The 18,693-nt window shown below is 53.2% G+C and overlaps 1 protein-coding gene across 1 annotated transcript in view; it reads left to right on the plus strand.

The window, feature by feature from the left end:
- The first annotated feature begins 333 nt into the window (after positions 1 to 333).
- Positions 334 to 18,693, plus strand: part of CCN4 (cellular communication network factor 4) — a 33,769-nt gene continuing 15,409 nt past the window's right edge. Inside the window, exons 1-2 of the mRNA XM_004743588.3 lie at positions 334 to 619; positions 17,824 to 18,103. Of these exons, the coding sequence (XP_004743645.1) occupies positions 551 to 619; positions 17,824 to 18,103 (349 nt within the window). The 5' untranslated portion in view covers positions 334 to 550. The remainder of the gene's footprint in view (positions 620 to 17,823; positions 18,104 to 18,693) is intronic.

Genomic DNA, 18,693 nt, shown 5'->3' on the forward strand with positions numbered 1-18,693 from the left:
GCATGATGGCAAATGAAAACCAGAAGTAGGCGCAGTCTGAAGAAATGGGAGGGAGTTCATTTCCCTCCGCTGGGAGCGCGTTCAAAGCCCCCCGCCCGCCCAGGGTAACAGTATCCCCACCTCCACCTTGCGCCCTCCCCGACTTCCCCCTCCCCACCTTTATGAAATAGCCGGGCAGGATGACCCCAGCTCCTTCTCTGAGAATTTACTGCCCCAGTGTGAAATCATAGCCCTGTAACTTTCCCTTTAAGAGCTGTCAGAGCGGGAGAGGCTGGCCAAGCTTGGGCTGGAGGTGGGGACAGAGGGAAGAAAGGGAAAAAAAAAAAAAAAAAGGAGAGAGGCAGGAAAAGTTTTTTCAGAGGAAAATGCAGGGTTTGTCCTTAACTCTGACGTCAGATCTTGCTTTAATAAAACCCCCCCAGGGCTGTGGGAAGAGGCATATCTGCTGCTCCTGATGGGCCAGGCCAGTCTCTCGGCCCAGCTCCCCGGAGAGGCAGCCGGAACCCTGGAGAGGCTGCTTGGTAGATGCCTTTGCCCCTGACTTCCAGGCATGAGGTGGTTCCTGCCCTGGACGCTGGCAGCAGTGACAGCAGCAGCCGCGGGCAGCGTCCCGGCCACGGTGAGTCCTGCCGGCAGGGGCTTGCAGAGGGGTCCCAGATCCCTTTCTCCAGCTGGTTCTGCTACATGGGTGGGCCAATCAAGAGGGGCTGGAAGTGTGGGGGCCAGTGAAGCCCAGGGCGGGAGGAGGAGGACTGTGCGGGGTCGGCTGATGCTGGAGGAATGCGGGGCGGGGGGGATAAGCCCCCGGTGGGGGGACCAAGCAAACAGGTGGCCCACGCCCTTCTTTCCCCCCTGAAACTCAGAAAAAAAAAAGGGGACACTTGTTGGAGCAGGGAGTCAGGGCCCTGGACTCCAGTCCCAGCTCTGCCCAGGTTGGCCGTGTGACCTTGGGCCAGTCACTCCTCCCCACGCAGCACTAACTGAAGACTTTGGCAGGAGACTTGTGAAGTCTTAGGTCTGGAACTTGAGTCTCCAAATGCTAGGGATACTACAGAGAGAGGAGTCAGAAAACACCCAGAGAGCTTGGGAAGGCTAATGCCAGCTTTCAACACAAGTGCCTCCCTTAAGCAAACATTGCCTGGGCGTGCTTTCCATCCCCAGCTGCTGGTGTCTCGGGCTGGCACAGCCCTCTACAGCTTAGGAAGCGTGTGCCTTGGGGCCCTGCACGTGACACCTGCTGTTCAGCGGATCCCGAGGTTTTCTCTCTCTCTCCTCTCTCTAGTCCAGGGCATGCCAAAGGGAAAAAAGGGGAAGGGTCTGCACCTCCAAGAGGCCAGGGGAGCAAGACACGTGGCGGCACACAGCCAGCCTACTGGCGTGGGGACGGGGCAGACCCAGGGTGCAAAGGAGGTGGGCAGCAGGGAAGAACAGAATCCAAGACCCTACGGCCCGGGGCCAAGGCCTGCTGCCTGTAGTAGTGCCCAGAGGCAGTGAGAAGCTTTCATCACCAACTCCCCATGACGGTTTCCTTGAGGATCACTGTGCTCCACTTGTGGATGGGGGAGCTGAGGCTCAGGGGTAAAGTGACTCACCCCCGGGCTCAAAGACATGGGTTCTGATTCAACCAGATCTGAGGCTGAGCGCTGGCTGCTGACCGCAGCCCCGCTGCCTCTGGACCTGGGGGCGAAGTGGGGTAGAGGTTCTTCCAAGCACCATAGTAAGATTAAGGAAGGTAGGGAGTGTATCTTGTGATTTGTTGTGAAATCCTTTGAACCTAGGCTAGTGTGGTCCCCGCCCAGGGTGGGTGCCAAGCCGCGCTACAAAAAGAGGTACTGACTTCACTTTATAAAAGAAAGAAACGGAAGCTCGGGGCAAGCAAGGGACTTACCCAGGGTCTCACAAGGAGTAAGTGACCAGGGCTCCAATTTAAACCTTCCCCTGCCAAATCCCACTCTTCCTTCTAGAACTTTCCTAGCTGAGGGGAAACCGAGCATTTCCTGCAGACTGCAGCAACCACGAGGAGCCATAGCAGCCTTTTTGGGGGGTTGCTCTGGCTGGGAGGACCAGGGGTGGATGGAGAGGCGAGACGGGTAGGGGAGCAGGAGTGTGAGGGAGTGTGAGGAAAGAAGCTGACAACGGCAGAGCCCAGTGCCCTGGGGCCCATTACCTCCCACAGCAGGCAGTGCTGGGGAAGGGAGGGGTCCTGATCCAGGGGCCCAGCCATGGGGCCATGTAGCCAGGGAGCCAAGAGCCGGGACAGATCCTCCGGACAGCAGGCTGGAGGGGAAGCTTCTGGGAGGATATCAGGCTCCTCTCTCCTGTGTAGCCACCCCCACCCCGAGGGCATCTCTGGACCCCCAGGCCCACCCACTGCACAACAAACAGATTAAGGTGCTCCCAGCAGGAGGGCTCTCGGAGCAGCCTAACATTCGGCAAGGGCTGGGAGACAGATGTCGACCAGGGCTTTGCTTTCTGGCCAATTCCATACGTAGCTGTCCTCTGCTCACTAGTGTATAATAGGAATGCAAGTTCCCTTTGGGGCCCAGTGAGGTTTTAATGGAAAAAGGATCATAGAGGTTCATATGGAAGACAAGGTTTGTGGGAATTGCCAAGAGAACTTGAGGAAATAGCGTTCTGAGGGAAGACTTGCCCTGTTGGATAGTGAATCTGTGCCTGAAGGAGCAAGATGCCGACCAGGAAGAGAAACGCTGAGGAGGACAGGGCAGCGCGCTCAGAAACCCAGCCAGCCGACTTGAGAACGTGATATCTGTGATAAAGGTGACTACAGATTCGACTGGTTTTCCCATCTCTTTGTTCTTTTCTTCCTCCCACGTGGAGAGTACCCCGCCCCCCACGCCCGAGAACGGGGCTACCCTTAGTGGTTGATCTCACATGCCCTGCCAGGTGCTCCAGACCTTCCTCGAATCATCCAACAGTCAAGGGCATTCATCGGACACCTCCTGAAATCCTCATCACAAAACCTTGGAGTGGATGTGATGATCCCTCTTTGTAGATGCCCAAACTAGAAGTCAGAGAGGGTCAGTTATTTGCCCAAGGTCACACAGCTGGTGATCAGCAGAGCTGACTGAACCTAGGTCCCACGCTTTGCCATACGGCCGGCTGCCTTCCTGGTCCAGGTACTTGCAGAGAAATGAGAGGCACAGAGTTTCTGCCCCTACAGAGGGTACGGGCTAGAGATGGATGACAGCCACCACGCGTGGGGAAGTGGGGCAGCAGGGGCGGAGTCATCCAGGAGGGAGAGGCTGGGTGCAGGTTAGGCTGCGGGCTGTGCCAGCTTCGGCAGGACCCTTAACTACTCCGGGCCTCTCTGTCTTCTCTTGTTAATCGGGGCTCACGACCTCAGTCCTACCCAGCGCCCTGCTGGGGCTGAGGAATGACCACAGGACTGCATCAGGGAAGCTGCCCAGAAGCCTGGGGCTGGGGAAACATATTATGTGCCAGGAATTCCAAGTACACATTGGGTCCCTGATAGTGTGCAGAGGAGACCCACGCCCCATCTCCCCTGTGAACGTACATGGGAATGGGCACAGGTGTGCGCGTGCACGCGTGTCTGAGATTGCAGCTTGTCTGAGTGTACAAATCGGCCTGGCGTGTGTGAATACATAAGGATGCGCATGTGGGACGCACACTCTTTTTCCGCTCCTAGGACCAACCACGGGGCGCTGCGGCCCAGGAGGCGGCCTGTCCCTTTTAAAAATGTGAGAACAGAAGTGACACATCTTCTTTACATCGCCTGTCCATAACTTTGGACCCAATCCAGCATGCAAATCTGCACCCCACCCCCACCCCGGCCCCTGCAGCTTCGCTGCTCTGCTCACAGCGGCAGCCCCTCCCACTCGCCGCTTGTCCAGGGTGCAGGAGTGAGTGCAGCACAAGCAGGCATTTCCCACCTGGCACAGCGCTTGACAGAGCCTCAGCATCTGGAATGGGCATGGGAGCCGTGCTCCTTGGAGAACCTGATCCTGGCTAGAGGTGGAGCAGTACCTCTGGCCTGTCAGCAGACTCACCAACCCCAGCGTTTAGAAAAGGCCCCTGCCCCATGCCAACAACGCAGCCAAATACCAGGAAGCAGCCTTTGGCTTTGTACAAGGATTTGGGCACGGGGTTCCTCCCAGGAGCCTCAGCCATCTCTCTGGGCAGCTGTGAGGGGCCGCGACACACACGGGTTTCCATATGGGGGCAAGGAAAGTAAGACAGGAGTGGCCCAGGTGGGGGGGTCCCAATGGGGGCTGGGAGCCTTGCCAACAACAGCCAGGAAAGCAAAGCAAGGAAGGAAGTGTTGAGCAAGAACACAGAATGCTGCGAGTGCCTGAGAGCAAGCCTTCAGCACATGGTACATTCATTCAACACCTCTGGAGCTCCCCAGGTCTCAGAAACACCGATGATAATGAAGGCGGTCACTCTGTAAATGCTCACAGTGTCCTATGCACCTGTATCTATCAGCTCACTTGAAAACCACACCCAAAAGGCAGGCAGCATCCTTCTCCCGCCACCGTCCAATGTGGCCACTCATTGCGTGAGGCCACCAAGTGCCAGAAATGTGGCTCATCCCATGTGAGATGGAGAACCGCATCAGATTTCAGACTTGGTATGAGCACAAGAACATCACATGCTCACTGTAAATTTTTCTATCGGCTCCATGTTAAAACAAGAATATTTTCAATACTTTGGGTTAAACAAATAGAATGTTAAACTTCCACTAGTTTCTTACTGGTTTTCAGTGCAGCTGCTAGAAAATATAAAATTCCATATATGGTTCATCTTGTGTTTTACTAGATACTGTTGGCCTGGGAAGACGCAATTGTGCATAGATGGATTTTAACAAGTGGAGAGAGAAAGATACAAAGTGCTCTAATCCCAGCACCTCCATGGAGCCAGTCTTTTTATCTGTGAAAAGATGTAATATTAGTACTTGCTTCCTTGGGTTACTGACAAGATTAAAGAATGAAACAGAGATAAAGCACAGGAACCCCCAGCACATGCAAGGGGAGGTGGGGACATGATTCACATCCCAGCTTGAGAGGAAGCATTGGCCACGACAAGGGCCAGGTCTGAACAAATGAGCAGAGGTTCAGAAAGACCCCAGACAGCAGCAGGTGGGTGAGAGGAGGGGCAGACTTACCTGTGGGCCATATAGGGCTCAGGGCTGAGTTGGTCTCTTAAAGCTCCCAAGATTTCCCCATCATGGCTAGCTTTCCGGTACATTTTGAGGGAGTCAAGGAACATGTTTGGATTATCATGTAGGAGAGAGAAATACTAATGCTGGCTGTGATGAGGAGGATGGAGCTGATTGATGGTGGTGCTGTGACGAAGGTGATGATGATGAAGTTGGGGATAATGATGGTGGTGGTGGTGATGGTGATGATGGTGGTAATAATGGTAATGATGGCGGTGATGGTGGTGGTGATGATGGCGAAGATGGTGATGATGGTGATGATGATGATGGTAACAGTGATGGTGTTGGTGATGGTGGTGGTATAATAATGATGGTGGTGGTGATGATGGTGATGGTGGTGGTGATGATGGTGGTGGTTGGGCTAATGGTGATGATAGTGATGATGGTGGTGGTGGTGATGCAGATGGAGATGATGGTGATGGTTGTGGTGGGGTGAAGTTGGTAAAGACGACAGTAGTCTTGATGATGGTGCTGATGAATTATGGTGTTTGTAGTTGAGACTTGTGTCTTACAACCTTGAATCTCTTGATGCTGATAGTCCATCCACTTATGCACTCCATGGATGCTCACAGACTTGCTGTGCACTCAGCCCCTTCCTATTCTAGAGACATGGTGATAAATGGTCATTTCTGCCCTACTCTCAAGAATGGCTCGTGTGTTGGAGATAGACTTTTATGCTAGCAGAGAGGAGCATGTTGAGGAATCCAAAAGGAAGCTCAGAGGGCTTCAGGAGAAAAACACCAATTCTGGGGCTCTGAACCTGATTTCCTGGGGAGACACCCCAGGTACATGCACATTAACTGGCACCTCGGTGATTCTTAACACACACCTGAATTCAAAAATCACTCCTGTCTGTCATCTAGCCTTGACGTTTTGCTCATCTGCCAAATGTCTTCCTGCACTTCTCTGTGAAAGGGGGAGGTGGAGGAGGAAGGAGAGACAGACTTGGAGAAGGAACTGTGCCTCTCAAAGCATGAATAATGGACATTCCAGGGGATGTGGTATTATCTGTGCCCACCCACCCCAAGGCCCTCAGCCTGGAGGGAAGTCCAGGCTTGGGACATCGACTATGGGACTGCTAAGGCCCAGTAGGGGTGGGCAGGGGGAGTGAGAGGAAATGAGAGTCGGGGCCCAAAGAAGAGGAAGGGACGGGTCCAGCCTTGCCCTTCTGGGAATCCTGCATTTAGCCTTGGAGGTGAGAGAAGAGGCGTGTTCTATGAGCCTGCCTAGGTCAGGGTGGGTCTGGGGGGAGAGGGTGGAGGAATATTCTGAGAGAGCAAGGATGTGTCACTCTGTCATTGGGGCAGGTGGTGGACTGGCCTGGTTGCTCGCCTTCTCAGCCCTTGTTATCTGGTTTTAAAACTGAGGAGACTGGACTTGACTCCTAAGCTTGCTTCCAGCTGGAGCCACCAGAGTCCTGAGGTCCATTCACAGATTCACTGGGCGGCTGATCCTCACACCAGGAACAGAGATCATGGGCTGGGATTCTCATGCTGTTGCTGCAGGACAGGACACTGAAAAGGTTGTCCCATGCTCTGGGATGACCCTCCAGATATGCCTCTTCCCCTTAAGGTGTCCAAAGATGATTTCCTGTGTGCCTACATCAGAGTGTATCGCTGGTCTCATAAAGCCGTAAAGCACACCCCCGGCTTAATCTCCATAGGATTCCACCCCAGTCGGGCCCAATCCTGAGGATCCCCAAGTACTCCCTACAAAAAGCAATCCCAGGCTCCCCAGGCCTACTGAGTCAGGCTGGGCAGGGATCCAGGACTCCAGAGGTTTAACACTTCCCACCACAGATGAACCTTGATGCCTTGAAAGTTCGGGAGGCACCCTGGCGGGTAGCAGTGCCCTTGGAGGACTTCAGTCCCCAGCTGCCTCCCCATGTCGGTGAGGAAGTCTCCATCTGCCCCTAAGGCCAGCCTTGTCTTCAGGTCCCCCACTCCTCCCAGCTGCCAGCGGGAGCACTGTGACCTTCAGCTGCCCCTCCTTCTGGGCCCTCCAGGGGTTTCCTCTGACCTCGAGGCTCAAGTGCACACACGGACATTGGAGGGAAGAGAGTGAACTCTGCAAACAGAATGATCGAGAGTAAACCATGGAGTCTGAATTTAGAAAGGGGCTCATCTTGAGCCCCTCACTTAGCTTTTTTAAGTCTCAGTGTCCTGTGACACAGGGATCTGGTCCTGAATGTCACTGTGCCAGGGGACGAGCTGGGTCGAACACAGAGCCTAAAGCAGGTGGGCGTGCCCTGAACACCGCTGTCCTCCCCACTGTGAGTCTGGCCAAGCCTGCATCCTCATCCTCATCCTCTGGGACTGCCTTCGTTCACCTTCTTCCCTACATCAAGGACAATTGTCCCAAATACACAAGCGTCCTCTCTCCTGGTCACAGGCCCCTTTTGTTCCTTCTGCCTGAAATGTTTTCCCTCTCTTCTCTGTTGCTGAAATTGATGCTGTTGGAACTGACACCCTCTAGGATGTTCCCTTTGGTTCCCTCGCAGGTGGAGCAGGCAGTGGGCACCCATGGGTCCTTGTTCTCGCCCACGGAGAAGGAAACATGTCACAGTGTCGGAGCCCTCTGCTGGCCCCACCCCCATGCATGAGCCATCCGCCCTCAGGCCCCTACCTCCAGCAAGGATACACACCGGTGACCTTGGCACAAGCTGTGCCCCACTCCCCTGGCCTTGAGCACACTTTCCCCTTCTGGACCTGACACTTCCTGGTGGACAACAGTGTGGTTGAATATTAGAAGTGCTCAATACGTACTTGTTGGTTGGTCAGTTGAATGAATGAATGAATGAATGAATAAACAAAGCCAGAAAGGCTGGGCAGGATGGGTATAGAGGGGAAGGGAGGGAGGGAAGCTATGGCACTGACCTTTACGGTAGAGGCTTTGCGCTGGGGAAGGGGACAGGGGAATCTGACAAGGCCTGGGCCTGAATGCTAAGAGGGCTGAACGGGGAACAGGAACGGAACGTATGGACTGACTTCCTGAGCTCAGAACAAGGAATCCAAAGGCGTGGTCCTAGTCAGGCTCTGACAGTCTCTGAGTCCCTGTTTCTCCATCTGAAATGCAGACAAGAAACCTGGGCTGCCTGTGCTGGACGGCGTGCTGGTTGAGGGCAGGCGGCGGCACACGGCCCGGGGCGAGAGCCAGCTCTGCCATTTCTCAGCGCAGCATCAGCTTGTCATTCATAAAATGGACTTTAAAAGCCCGGCTGATGTCTGCGTTGGACCCGATCCAGGATGGGGGAAAGGAGCTGAGGTCAGGGTCTGGATGCTGGAGGGAGGAACCACCTTTATCAGAGGCCCAGCTCCGCCAGCCAAGAGTGCTGGAAGGTGCCAGAAGATTGCCTCACCTAAGCCTGCCCTGCGGGGGAGCAAAGGGTGGTCCAAGGCCACAAATCTCAGCCTGGGGGCTGGAGCCCAGGGCCTCCCATCGAGGGCAATTTTTTCCACCCTTGTTGCTATCGGCTATTGCTCCTGGACAGCCCTGTCCCTGGTCACCTCATGGCCACTGCCATTTCTAGACCTAGGACAGGGAATCCCCCCAGTTCCTTTGGGTGAATTGCAGGAACTGGACATTGGGCAAGAGAAGCGTCGCTTAGAGGCCACTGGAAGACTATGAGATCCAGAGTCTGAAGACCAGAGTGTGTAATTTTCCTGCTGCATGCTAACCTCTGTGGACCTCGGTTTCCCCATCTGTCAAATTGAGACCATGAGGGCTGACCTCCCAGGGCTGTTTTGATCATCACCAGCACAATGGGTTGGCTACGTCATGAAAGACTATTTCCCCCAGGGATGCACATATCCCAGGTGTGGCTCTTAAGGTCCTCTGACCATGGCGCCAGCCTACCTTCTCCGTGTCCCTGAACCCTAAGCCCCAACCTTGACCACAGGTCATTCCCGCTCCACACTGCATCACTGCTACCAGCACACCCTGCTCCTGCTGTATCTCTCTCTGCCCTTCTGGTCAGTTCTCAGTCATCCTTCAGGACACAGTGCACGGGACGCCTCCTCCAAGAAGCACTCCCTGTTCCTATGCCCTCACCCCTTACCGTCGTATCTTGCTCTCAAAGCCCTTATTTAGACTCTGCTGAGACAGCACGTGGTGTGGCCATTGGAGTTAAAATCCCACCCCTGCCATTTGTGGGTGGCCTTGGGTAGATTATCTGACTGTTCTGGGGCTCGGTTTATGCATCTGTACATTGGGAAAGATGGTTGCAAAAGCCACACGCCGCCTGGGGGTGTCATGAGTTAGACAGAATGAAAATGATTAGGAGGCACAAAAGGCAACATGCAGAACCCAATGTAGGCCTGGCATTGATCTTGATTCAGAGAAACCATCCCATTAAGAAAAAAAAAAAGAAATCTTGGAGATACATCCATGAAATTTGAATAAGGACTAAGGTGTAGGTACTAACCAGAGAAAATCACGACACTGTAACTGATTTTATTGGTGTGACCATTCTATGGGGGTTACATTTTTTAAAAATTTCTCGTACTTTCATGCACCCTCAAGAATCTCAGGTAAAATCACGCGGTGTCTGGGACTCGTTTTGAAATCCTCAGGGAAGGAACCCTTGTGAGTAGCCAGGAGTGACAGATCAAGAAAGATCCACACAGCGTCGATAATCGCTGATGCTGGTGAAGGGTACGAGAGGTTGTATTATTCTCCCGACTTTGGCGCGTAGCCACACCCGTCTCTAACAAAGAGTGACGAGCAAACGCTGCCTATGAAAGATGGAACCGTAAATAGCCTAGGCTTTGTGAGCTAGAAGGTCTCTGAGGAATATTCTTTGTTTGGGTTGTTTTTCACAAATTTTTTTGAAAATGGGAAATCCATCCTCCCCCTTGCAAAATGCAGTGGGCCAGATGTGGTTGATGGGCTGCAATTTCCAATCCTTGTTCTGGACGCAGTTACCCCTTTTAGAGTCCTGTCTCCTCGGAAGGCGGGGTGCTCCTTGAGGCTTCGTACTGGGAACCTAGGAGATGCTTCATGTGCTTGGTGAATGAATGAATGAATGAATGAATGAACGAACGAATGAACGGACACACCAGGGCTTGTTATTTGGAAAGAAGTCTGGCTTGCTGAGCCTTCACCCCTGTCCTATACAGTTGAGTTCCCCACCCCTTCCAGAAGCTCACAAGACTGCATGTTTATAAAACCAATTAACAGAAAAATCCCCAAAACTCTTCCACACCCTGTGACCTGCAGCCTGGCCAATACTGAGTCATCTGCGGGGCGTTCAGTTTCTGCGTGGGAGCCAGAGCCGGGCATGCGAGGGTACGGGCAGTGCTGGGTCCTCCCCTCACTCAGGCGTGGTGGCATTAGGGGTGGGGAACTAAGATCTTTCCGAGACACTGCCCACCTGAAGCCAGCCCCACCAGGAACACGGCTTATAGACTCCTAGGGGTGCTTTCCTACAAGGAGCTCGGGAAATAGGGGTCCACCGGCTTACAGTGTGACTGTTCCTGTCCCTACCAGACGTGAGAACAAAGTGGTAGAGAAGGCAGGTGGGCCGTGGGGGTCCCCACACCTCTGCGCCCAGGCCAGAGGGGGTCACAGTCTTCCACTGCTCCCAGGGCCCTCTTTTCTGTAAAGAGGTGAACAGAAACTGCTTCCAGGCAGGGCAGCCCTTTCCTGAGGTCCCCAGATCACAGCGGGGAGCTGCTTAGACCATTTCTGTCTAAAGGCTGCCCCCTTGTGGAGCATCTCGTTGCGGCTTCCCAAAAGCAGAGAAGCCAGGCTCCAGGACCATCCAGATCCTCCAGGAACTGAACACTCCCTCACCACCCCTAGCCAGGCACCTTCCTGGACACTGAGGAGGCGATGACAGCCCTGCCTTGAAAACCCTCTGGTGAGAGGTTCCCATCTCCTCTCCTGGGGTCCTTGGCAACTGGGGCTCAACCCCATTAGAACCCTCACCACCGGTGGGGTAGTCTTGATGCTGTACCCTTTCCTCTCCCACAAGAGCTCCTGCCCGCCATGAGCTACACACACACACACTCAGAAGACGATCGTGTCCATCTCTGTCATCCAGCAGAACATTTCAGTCCCCTGGGTGCCCCACCCCATCCCAGCCGGCTTCCTACTTTCCGCTCCCTTGCCTGGTGCCATGTGTTCTTGGAGAATGGATAATGCAAGTCCAACTGTAGATTCACTTGTTCTCCGGTCCATTTTCAGAGGCTGGAAAACACCATAAAATCCACAGTTACTGCTCTTGGTTAAACAGCATCTCCAAGCTCCATTTGTAGCATTTCCTACAGAGGCTTTAATTTTTTTGCCCCCAATTTTCATTTGCTTAAATTTGTCCAGTAAGTTCCATCGAAGGGATCAACTCCTTTCTTTAACCCTGCCTCGTGGTCACCCTCCCTGTCCAGAGGGGTAAGTGTCTGATACTGTCTTAATCCATCAGGCAGCTGTAACCACAGACCGGGGGACTTAGGAACCACAGAAATGTGTCCTCACAATTCCGTAGCCTGGAAGACCAAGTTCAAGGTGGCCACGTGGCCATGTTCTGATAAGGACCCTTTCCCTGGGCCATAGCTGGTGACTTGTCACTATGCCCTCATGCAGAGGAAGGGGCGGGGCGGGGGGCTCTGTAAGGACAGTGAGCCTTCTGGGTCTGCTGCTCTAACCACATCCCCCACAGGTCCTGCCCCGCTGCCGATGTTCAATAAATACTCTACAGAAAAGAAACCATGGGCTTCACATTCTCTTCCAAATGGGCAGGTTGGTCAGAGAGGAGTTTAAGACACCCCAAGCTGGAATCCTCCCGGACCCTTGAGAACAAGGTCCTAAGCCCTTCCCTACTCCTCGCTTGGCAGCAGGCTCCCGCTTCTGTTCTCTCCAGCCTGCTCAACCCCAGGACCATAGCTCAGGACAATTTCTGCAGGAAACAGGACTTTGAAACAGGGCTCTTGGCTGCTGGGCCTCAGTTTTGGCCGTGACACGAACACCTGAGGTCTCCTCATGTCACGAAATGCGATCCTGAAGGGACGGACACGTCACACAAGGATCTCCACAGCCTCTCCTGGAGCTCCCAGCCTCTGGATATTTGCTGTGATGGGAGTGCGTTCCCAGGGACCACAGGAGCGCCGTCTTTCCTGGGAGGGTGACCACAGACGGCAGAAGAGTGAGGGGTTCAAGATCTTTGGACAAGGCAGACTTTTGCTGCATCCTGGCTGTGCCCCCCACCTCCCAACCGTGACTAGCTGTGTGGCTTCAGACCATCACTCAACCCCTCTGAGCCCATTTCCTCTGCTCTGGGAAAATGAATAGGTCTGTCTTGTGTTGTGTTGGGGGCACTGTATAAGATGGCATAAAATGCTTCCCCATATACAGTTGGCTAAGCGTCCAACTCTCTCTCTTTTTAATTTAATTTAATTTTTTTTATTATTTTACAGAAAGCATGTGTATATAAGCAGGGGGAGCTGCAGAGGGAGAAGGGAGAAGCAGGCTCCCCACAGAGCAGAGAGCCCTATGCAGGGCTCGATCCCAGGTCTCTGGGAGCATGACCTGAGCAGAAGGCAGATGCTTACAACTGAATCATTTAGGCGTCCCAAGTGTCTGATTCTTGAGTTTGGCTCAGGTCATGACCTCAGCATCATGAGATCGGGCTCGTGCTGAGCTGAGCTGAGCATGGAGCCTGCTTGACATTCTTTCTCTCTCTCCCTCTGCCCTTCCCCCCAACTTATTCTCTCTCTCTTTCCCTCTCAAAAAATAAAGAAAAAAAATTTTTTAAAAAGTTCCCCATATACAACAAACACTGGTAGATATTAGCTATGATGTAAGGGCCTGTGTGTGTGCACACATAGGGAAATGGATGGCATATGGTTTCTGCCCTCAAGGGAGGACAGCATCAGGGGGAAAATGTACATTGACTCATTCATTCTATTCGCAGATGCTTGTCGACACCTAGTATGTAACAGGGTTTGTGAGACCTGAAACTCCTCTGCAGCCCCCAGCCCAGATGATGCTACTTCTTGATTACCTCCACTGATGATGTGCTCACTATCTTACCACTGATTTCTTCCATTAGAAAATTCTCCTTCATGTACAGTGGTGGGAAAATCATGAAGTCAGCATATTTGAGTTTAATCCCAAATTCTGTCACTTACTACCTGTTGACCATGAACAAGTCACTTTGCTGATCTGTACAGTGGAGCTCATGATAGCAACCATTGTGGGGAAGACAAAAGAATAGCCACAGGAACTGAAATCTAGCTCAAGACTGGCCCCTAGTGGTCACCAGAGCTAAGGTCTGCAATGGAACTGTAGATGGACCGGCTAGGACACTTGGAAGCCATAGCCATGATCTCATTTGGTGCTTGCTCCCAGAACCTTGGTGGGCGTATCTAGCAGGAACAGCAGAGAAAACCAAGGCTCAGAAAGTGAACTCCCAGAGTTGCTTGGACAGTACGTTGCAAAGACTAGGCTTGACACAGGGTGATGTTTCTAAAACACAAATCTGTCCTGATTCTTCTGCTAAAATCCTTCAACAAAGGATGACGGCAGAATCCAGCCAAAAGCCCGAGACCTTAGCCAGGCATTCAGGGCCCTCCTTGATCTATTTGACAATGACCTCATTGTGATCTAGTCCAGCCTGCATCTCCTTGTACGTCTTGTCTGCCCCAGCTCCCTGCAATTCTCCCCCATCCCAGACGCACGCCCTGCACATGGCCTTTGCGTCTGCTGCAACGTTCCCGCTTGCCCTTCGCTATTCTTCCCACACCCCACCCCCACCCCCCAAAACGCCCCCTCTAGTCCCAGCAGACATGGCCAACCCTCCTAAGTGCTCACACAGGCAGGTCAGCTTTGTCTCCCCGTGGTATCCCCCACTGTCTGCCCAGCACTGAGTGCCACAGTTGGACAAAGGGAGAGCTGACCAGAGGTGTGTTGGTGACCCAGAGAATAAGAGGGGTGGGCAGGGGTGTGTGGTGCCATCATTATAGCTTTGATCACACTGAATTACAGTTACCGTGCTCACATCTCTGGGCCTCCGGGGGTGGTCGACTAGGAAGCAGATGGGTTGTGTCCCATGCAGCCTTGCTTCCTTCAAGCCTTGCACAAATCCAGGCACATGGTTGGTGTTCATTAAGCATCTGTCCACAGAATGCATGAAAGAGTCGAGCACATTTCCCCAACGAAACCGTCTACTCTTGAGGGCAAGAAGCACATGGCACCCCTCGGCTTCCCTGTGTGCACACACAGAGAAAACTCATCATTAGGAAGAATCCTCAGTCACATCCTTTGTGGTGTCAAGGCTGGACAAGACAGCAAGGATTCAAGGGTCTCACATCAAACCCAGGAGTTCTCAGTCCCCCCCACCCATGCTCTCCCCCCTACCTTCTTCCCTGGACAGAGGTCAGGAAGGTTTCCCACCAGCAGATGGCGCCAACAGCTAGAGCAGGGCTAAGCGGAAGGCCCAGAGCCCATCCCTCAATGTCCCAGCTCCCCTAAGCTGCTTCCCCTAAGATTGTGTGCTCTAGGGCTCAGGCAGGTATTGGAAAGGAGGTTTCCTTCTGGGGAGCTTTAACTTGGAGACCCCGGGATAGGCGGCGGCCATGTGGAGAGGGGTATCTGCCAGATGACAGCCCATCCCAGCTCAGTTCAAAGGACCTAACCTGCTAGTCTTCTGCATACACAGGGCTGCACCCCCTCCCCATAGCTCCCGGAGGGGGACATTATTGTGGCTGGATCACAGATGGGGATGTCAAAGCCCAGAAAGGTTAGGAAGCTTGTCCGTGGCCACACAGAAGGAACACACTCAGGTCCCATGTTCTTTTTTAGACACTCAAATGTAATCCAAGCTGAGAGGCAAGGTTCCAGGACTGGAGGTCCTGAGTATGAAAGGATGCCAAAGCCCCTTGTAATCAGCAATCCCCCATGGCCCATTCCTCTAGGCAACACTTCCACAGTCCTGCCGTGGGCCATGGGCCATGTTTCACAGACAGCAGTAAGGCCTTTACAGTTCACTATCTAGTGGGAAGGGACCCCCTCTAACACCACCTGGGGAAGGCATGGAAGGCTTCCTGGAGGAAAAGGCTTTTTAAAATTTCCTCTGCCAAGAGTATATATATATATATATTATGGGCCTGAGGACTGGTCAGAGACAGTTCATGGGTGCTTACGAACCTCTGAGCCTTCTAGTGTCACAGAATGATGAGGAAAATTCTCTCCACAGATTCAAAAAGAGAGGGGTGTGTGTGTGTGTGCGTGCACGTGTGTGCACAGGCGTGTGCACATCTGGCTGGTTTATTGATGAGGGGGTTTGAGGTTTTGTTGTGTCTTGTTGCATTTCTAAGGAATAGCAGGGCCAGGGAAGTGGATCGCCTGGTGAATGGGAACCCGCACTGCCGACCTCCTAGAGTTCTTGGACCCCAGCCAGCAAGGCCTTGCCAAGCCACATCACCCATGAAGGATGGAAGTGGCCGCAGGCATGATTCTCCTGGCTGTCCTGCGTCTCTGTCTCTGGCCGAGCAGAGAAGCCCCCAGTAAAGAGAAGATAATGAGGGAAGGAAGGGACAGGTTCCATGGCATCTAGAGAAATGGGTGGCAGACAGCGCCAGCCTCCCTACGGCGCCTTGCTGTGGGCCAGGTCCCCTGTGGAGGGCCCCGCTCTGCCCTCCTCCCCATGGGCTGGCTTAGTCACCCGAACACATGCAAGTCTGACTACCAAGTGTGGTCAGCAGGCCAGGAGCGTGCTCTCCGCGGGAGGCCCGTAAGGTGGGGCCTGAGTGCCAGTGCCCCGGTGAAGGGAAGCAGGAAGAACATTCTGGTCACAGGGAACTCAGGGCTGAGGTCCTGCGGTGGGAAAGGAGTGGGCACCACTGAGCCCTGAAACCAAGCCCAGAGGTGACAGAAGCCTCAAATCAAGGTTTGCCAGTTGGATTTTCAAAAGTTCAATCAATATTTACAGAGAAAAGGTGTACATGCCCGTGAGTCCAACCTCTCGACCTAAATCATCGCTCCTGGCCAAGTGTGCAAGGGTGGGCTTCACTCCCCTGGACAGAGCGACTCCTGCCCTCGCCTTCAGGGAGCTCCTGGGGCTCCCCATGGGACGCCCGGCACTCTGCGTACAGCTTTGCGCTCTAATAAACCATCTCTCGTGTCCATCTCTCCCAAAAGCTGTGGATTCTCCAAACTGCGAGAATTTTTAAATTCATCTTCAAACATCTAAAGCTCTTGAGAGGCTATGGGCTAGCCCAGCACACATCTGCTGTGCAACTCTAAGAACCCAGAGGGCAAAGGGTGTAGAAACGAGAGTTACAAGAGTCGTTTGTGCCTCGGTCCTGACGCACACTGTGTCACTCTGGCCGTGTCCCTCCGCCTCTCTGGGTCTCGGTTTCCTCCTCTGGAAAAGGGAAGAAGAATCTGTATATGTCAGCATGTGTCATTCCAAGGATGGAAGGCAGATCTCTAAGCTCCATTGAGGGGGGTTTCTTGGGTTCAAGGTAGGGGTGGGGAGGGTGCTGTGGCTCCACCTTGGCCGCTTGCAGAAACCCTGGTCCCTACCCCTGCGGACCTTGGAATTCCAGAGCACATCTGAGAAGCCCTGGATGGGATGCTCCCCGGCAGGGACCACACTGGCCTGGGAAGGAGAGAATGGCTGGGACCCGGCTGTACACTCTGTCCTCAGACAAGTCCCTTTCTCCTCGGGCCTCTGCTTCCTCCAGTGTAAAGAGCAAGGGGCAGGATAGGGGTCAGGGCAGCACCCAGAGGGCATGGGAAGGTGACTGGCTCCCAGAGATACAGGCAGCTTGAACCTCCTAAACTCAAAGATACCCCAGAGCAGCCTTGCATTCTGTCTACTCGTTCTTCCCGGCAGGGACGGCTCTGTGGGCCTATCTCCCCTCCTCCCGGCTTCCCAGTGTTGCGTCCATCGTTATTTTCAGGATGATGGCAAACCTGGGGGATGGGAATGGGGCCATGGGACGTGCGTGGGCTGGGGGACTCCTGTCTGCAGACCTGGCACAAGCAACAGGGGCCGAACTCCCCTCTAGAGGGGCTGAGAGGGCCAGCTGCAGGGGTCATTGGTTGGCGCCCACCCATAGCCTTTAATGGGGCTCAGAGGGCAACTAACTATAATAATAATAGGTCACCTGGCTAAAACCTGCTGTCAAGTATGAGTCACCTGCTCTACAAGCTCCTAGGACTCACAGTGGCATCAAGAAGGTGGCTCCTTGGGCTGTGGAGGAAAGGCAGTGGGTACAGAACAGGTCACAGTGTGGCTCATGAGAAGGCATTTGCTGCTCAAAGCCTCAACTCCCTCATCTGTGAAATGAGACCAACCCGACACCCACCCAGGTTGTGGGATGCTTGGGGATGGAAGGAAACACACATGAGGCTTAGCGTGGCCAGAGTTCTGACATAAAATCAGGGCCCCACAACCTCCAGCAGGGGGACTGGGGGAAATTGGCTTGACTTCTCCAACCTCCTGACTCTTTGCTCCTATTTGTTTTACGGAAGAGAAAGGAGATTTCTGGCTATTAAAAACATGGTAGAAGAAACATAATTGTATATAAACCTTTTAACACCAGGAAGATGAGAAGGTGATTGCTGGCCCTTTGGGCTTTGATACCCCTGCCTGGCAGCCCTTTATCTCTGCTGTTCCCCCACAGGCCTTCTCTCCAGGCTCCACGGCCATGGCTTTCACCCCAGTGCCACTGGAGGACACAGCTTCACGCCCCCAATTCTGCAAATGGCCGTGTGAGTGCCCACCGTCACCCCCTCGCTGCCCGCTGGGGGTCAGCCTCATCACAGATGGTTGTGAATGCTGTAAAATGTGTGCTCAGCAGCTTGGGGACAACTGCACAGAGGCAGCCATCTGTGACCCCCACCGGGGCCTCTACTGTGATTACAGTGGGGACCGCCCGAGGTACGCAATAGGAGTGTGTGCACGTAAGTGAGACCCTCCCTACCTTCTGGCCAGCCTCCAGCACCCCAGCTCTATCCTCCCCTGTAGCCCGTCCCCTGGCCAGTCTCCTGTCCCCCTCCTACTCCAGTCCATCATGAGAGGTCAGAAGTTGTGCCTTTCCCGAAGAGGGAGGGATGCCTGCATTCCTCTTGTCTCCAGAGCCTGGCTTCCCACTCTCTTCTTGGTCCTGGAGGTACATCCATGGCTGACTCAGGAAAAGGGAGCCACCAGGAAAGACCTAAGCATGGTTTCATTCTCTTTTGGTTTTCATTTCTTCTGGTAGTTATTACCATATAATGCATGTCTTCTGTTATAACTCAATTGGCTTAAAAAAACAATTTTAGATAACATATCAATGTTCGTATATGACACCTGATGACTTAACTCCTCAATACCACCTGACACATTGCCTATCTTTCAGTATTATTTTCATAATTTTTGGTTATACAGGAATCAGTATTTATAATATTATGAATATGTAAATAATGTTGCTGAAGGATGAGGTATTGTATTTGTTTGAATTTTCTTTCTCTTTATTTTTTAAAGTTTTTAGTAATTTTTAAGTTTGTTTATA

Source organism: Mustela putorius, unplaced genomic scaffold (assembly GCF_011764305.1).
Source record: "Mustela putorius furo isolate JIRA1106 unplaced genomic scaffold, ASM1176430v1.1 tig00000228_pilon_pilon_pilon, whole genome shotgun sequence".
Lineage (NCBI taxonomy): Eukaryota > Metazoa > Chordata > Mammalia > Carnivora > Mustelidae > Mustela > Mustela putorius.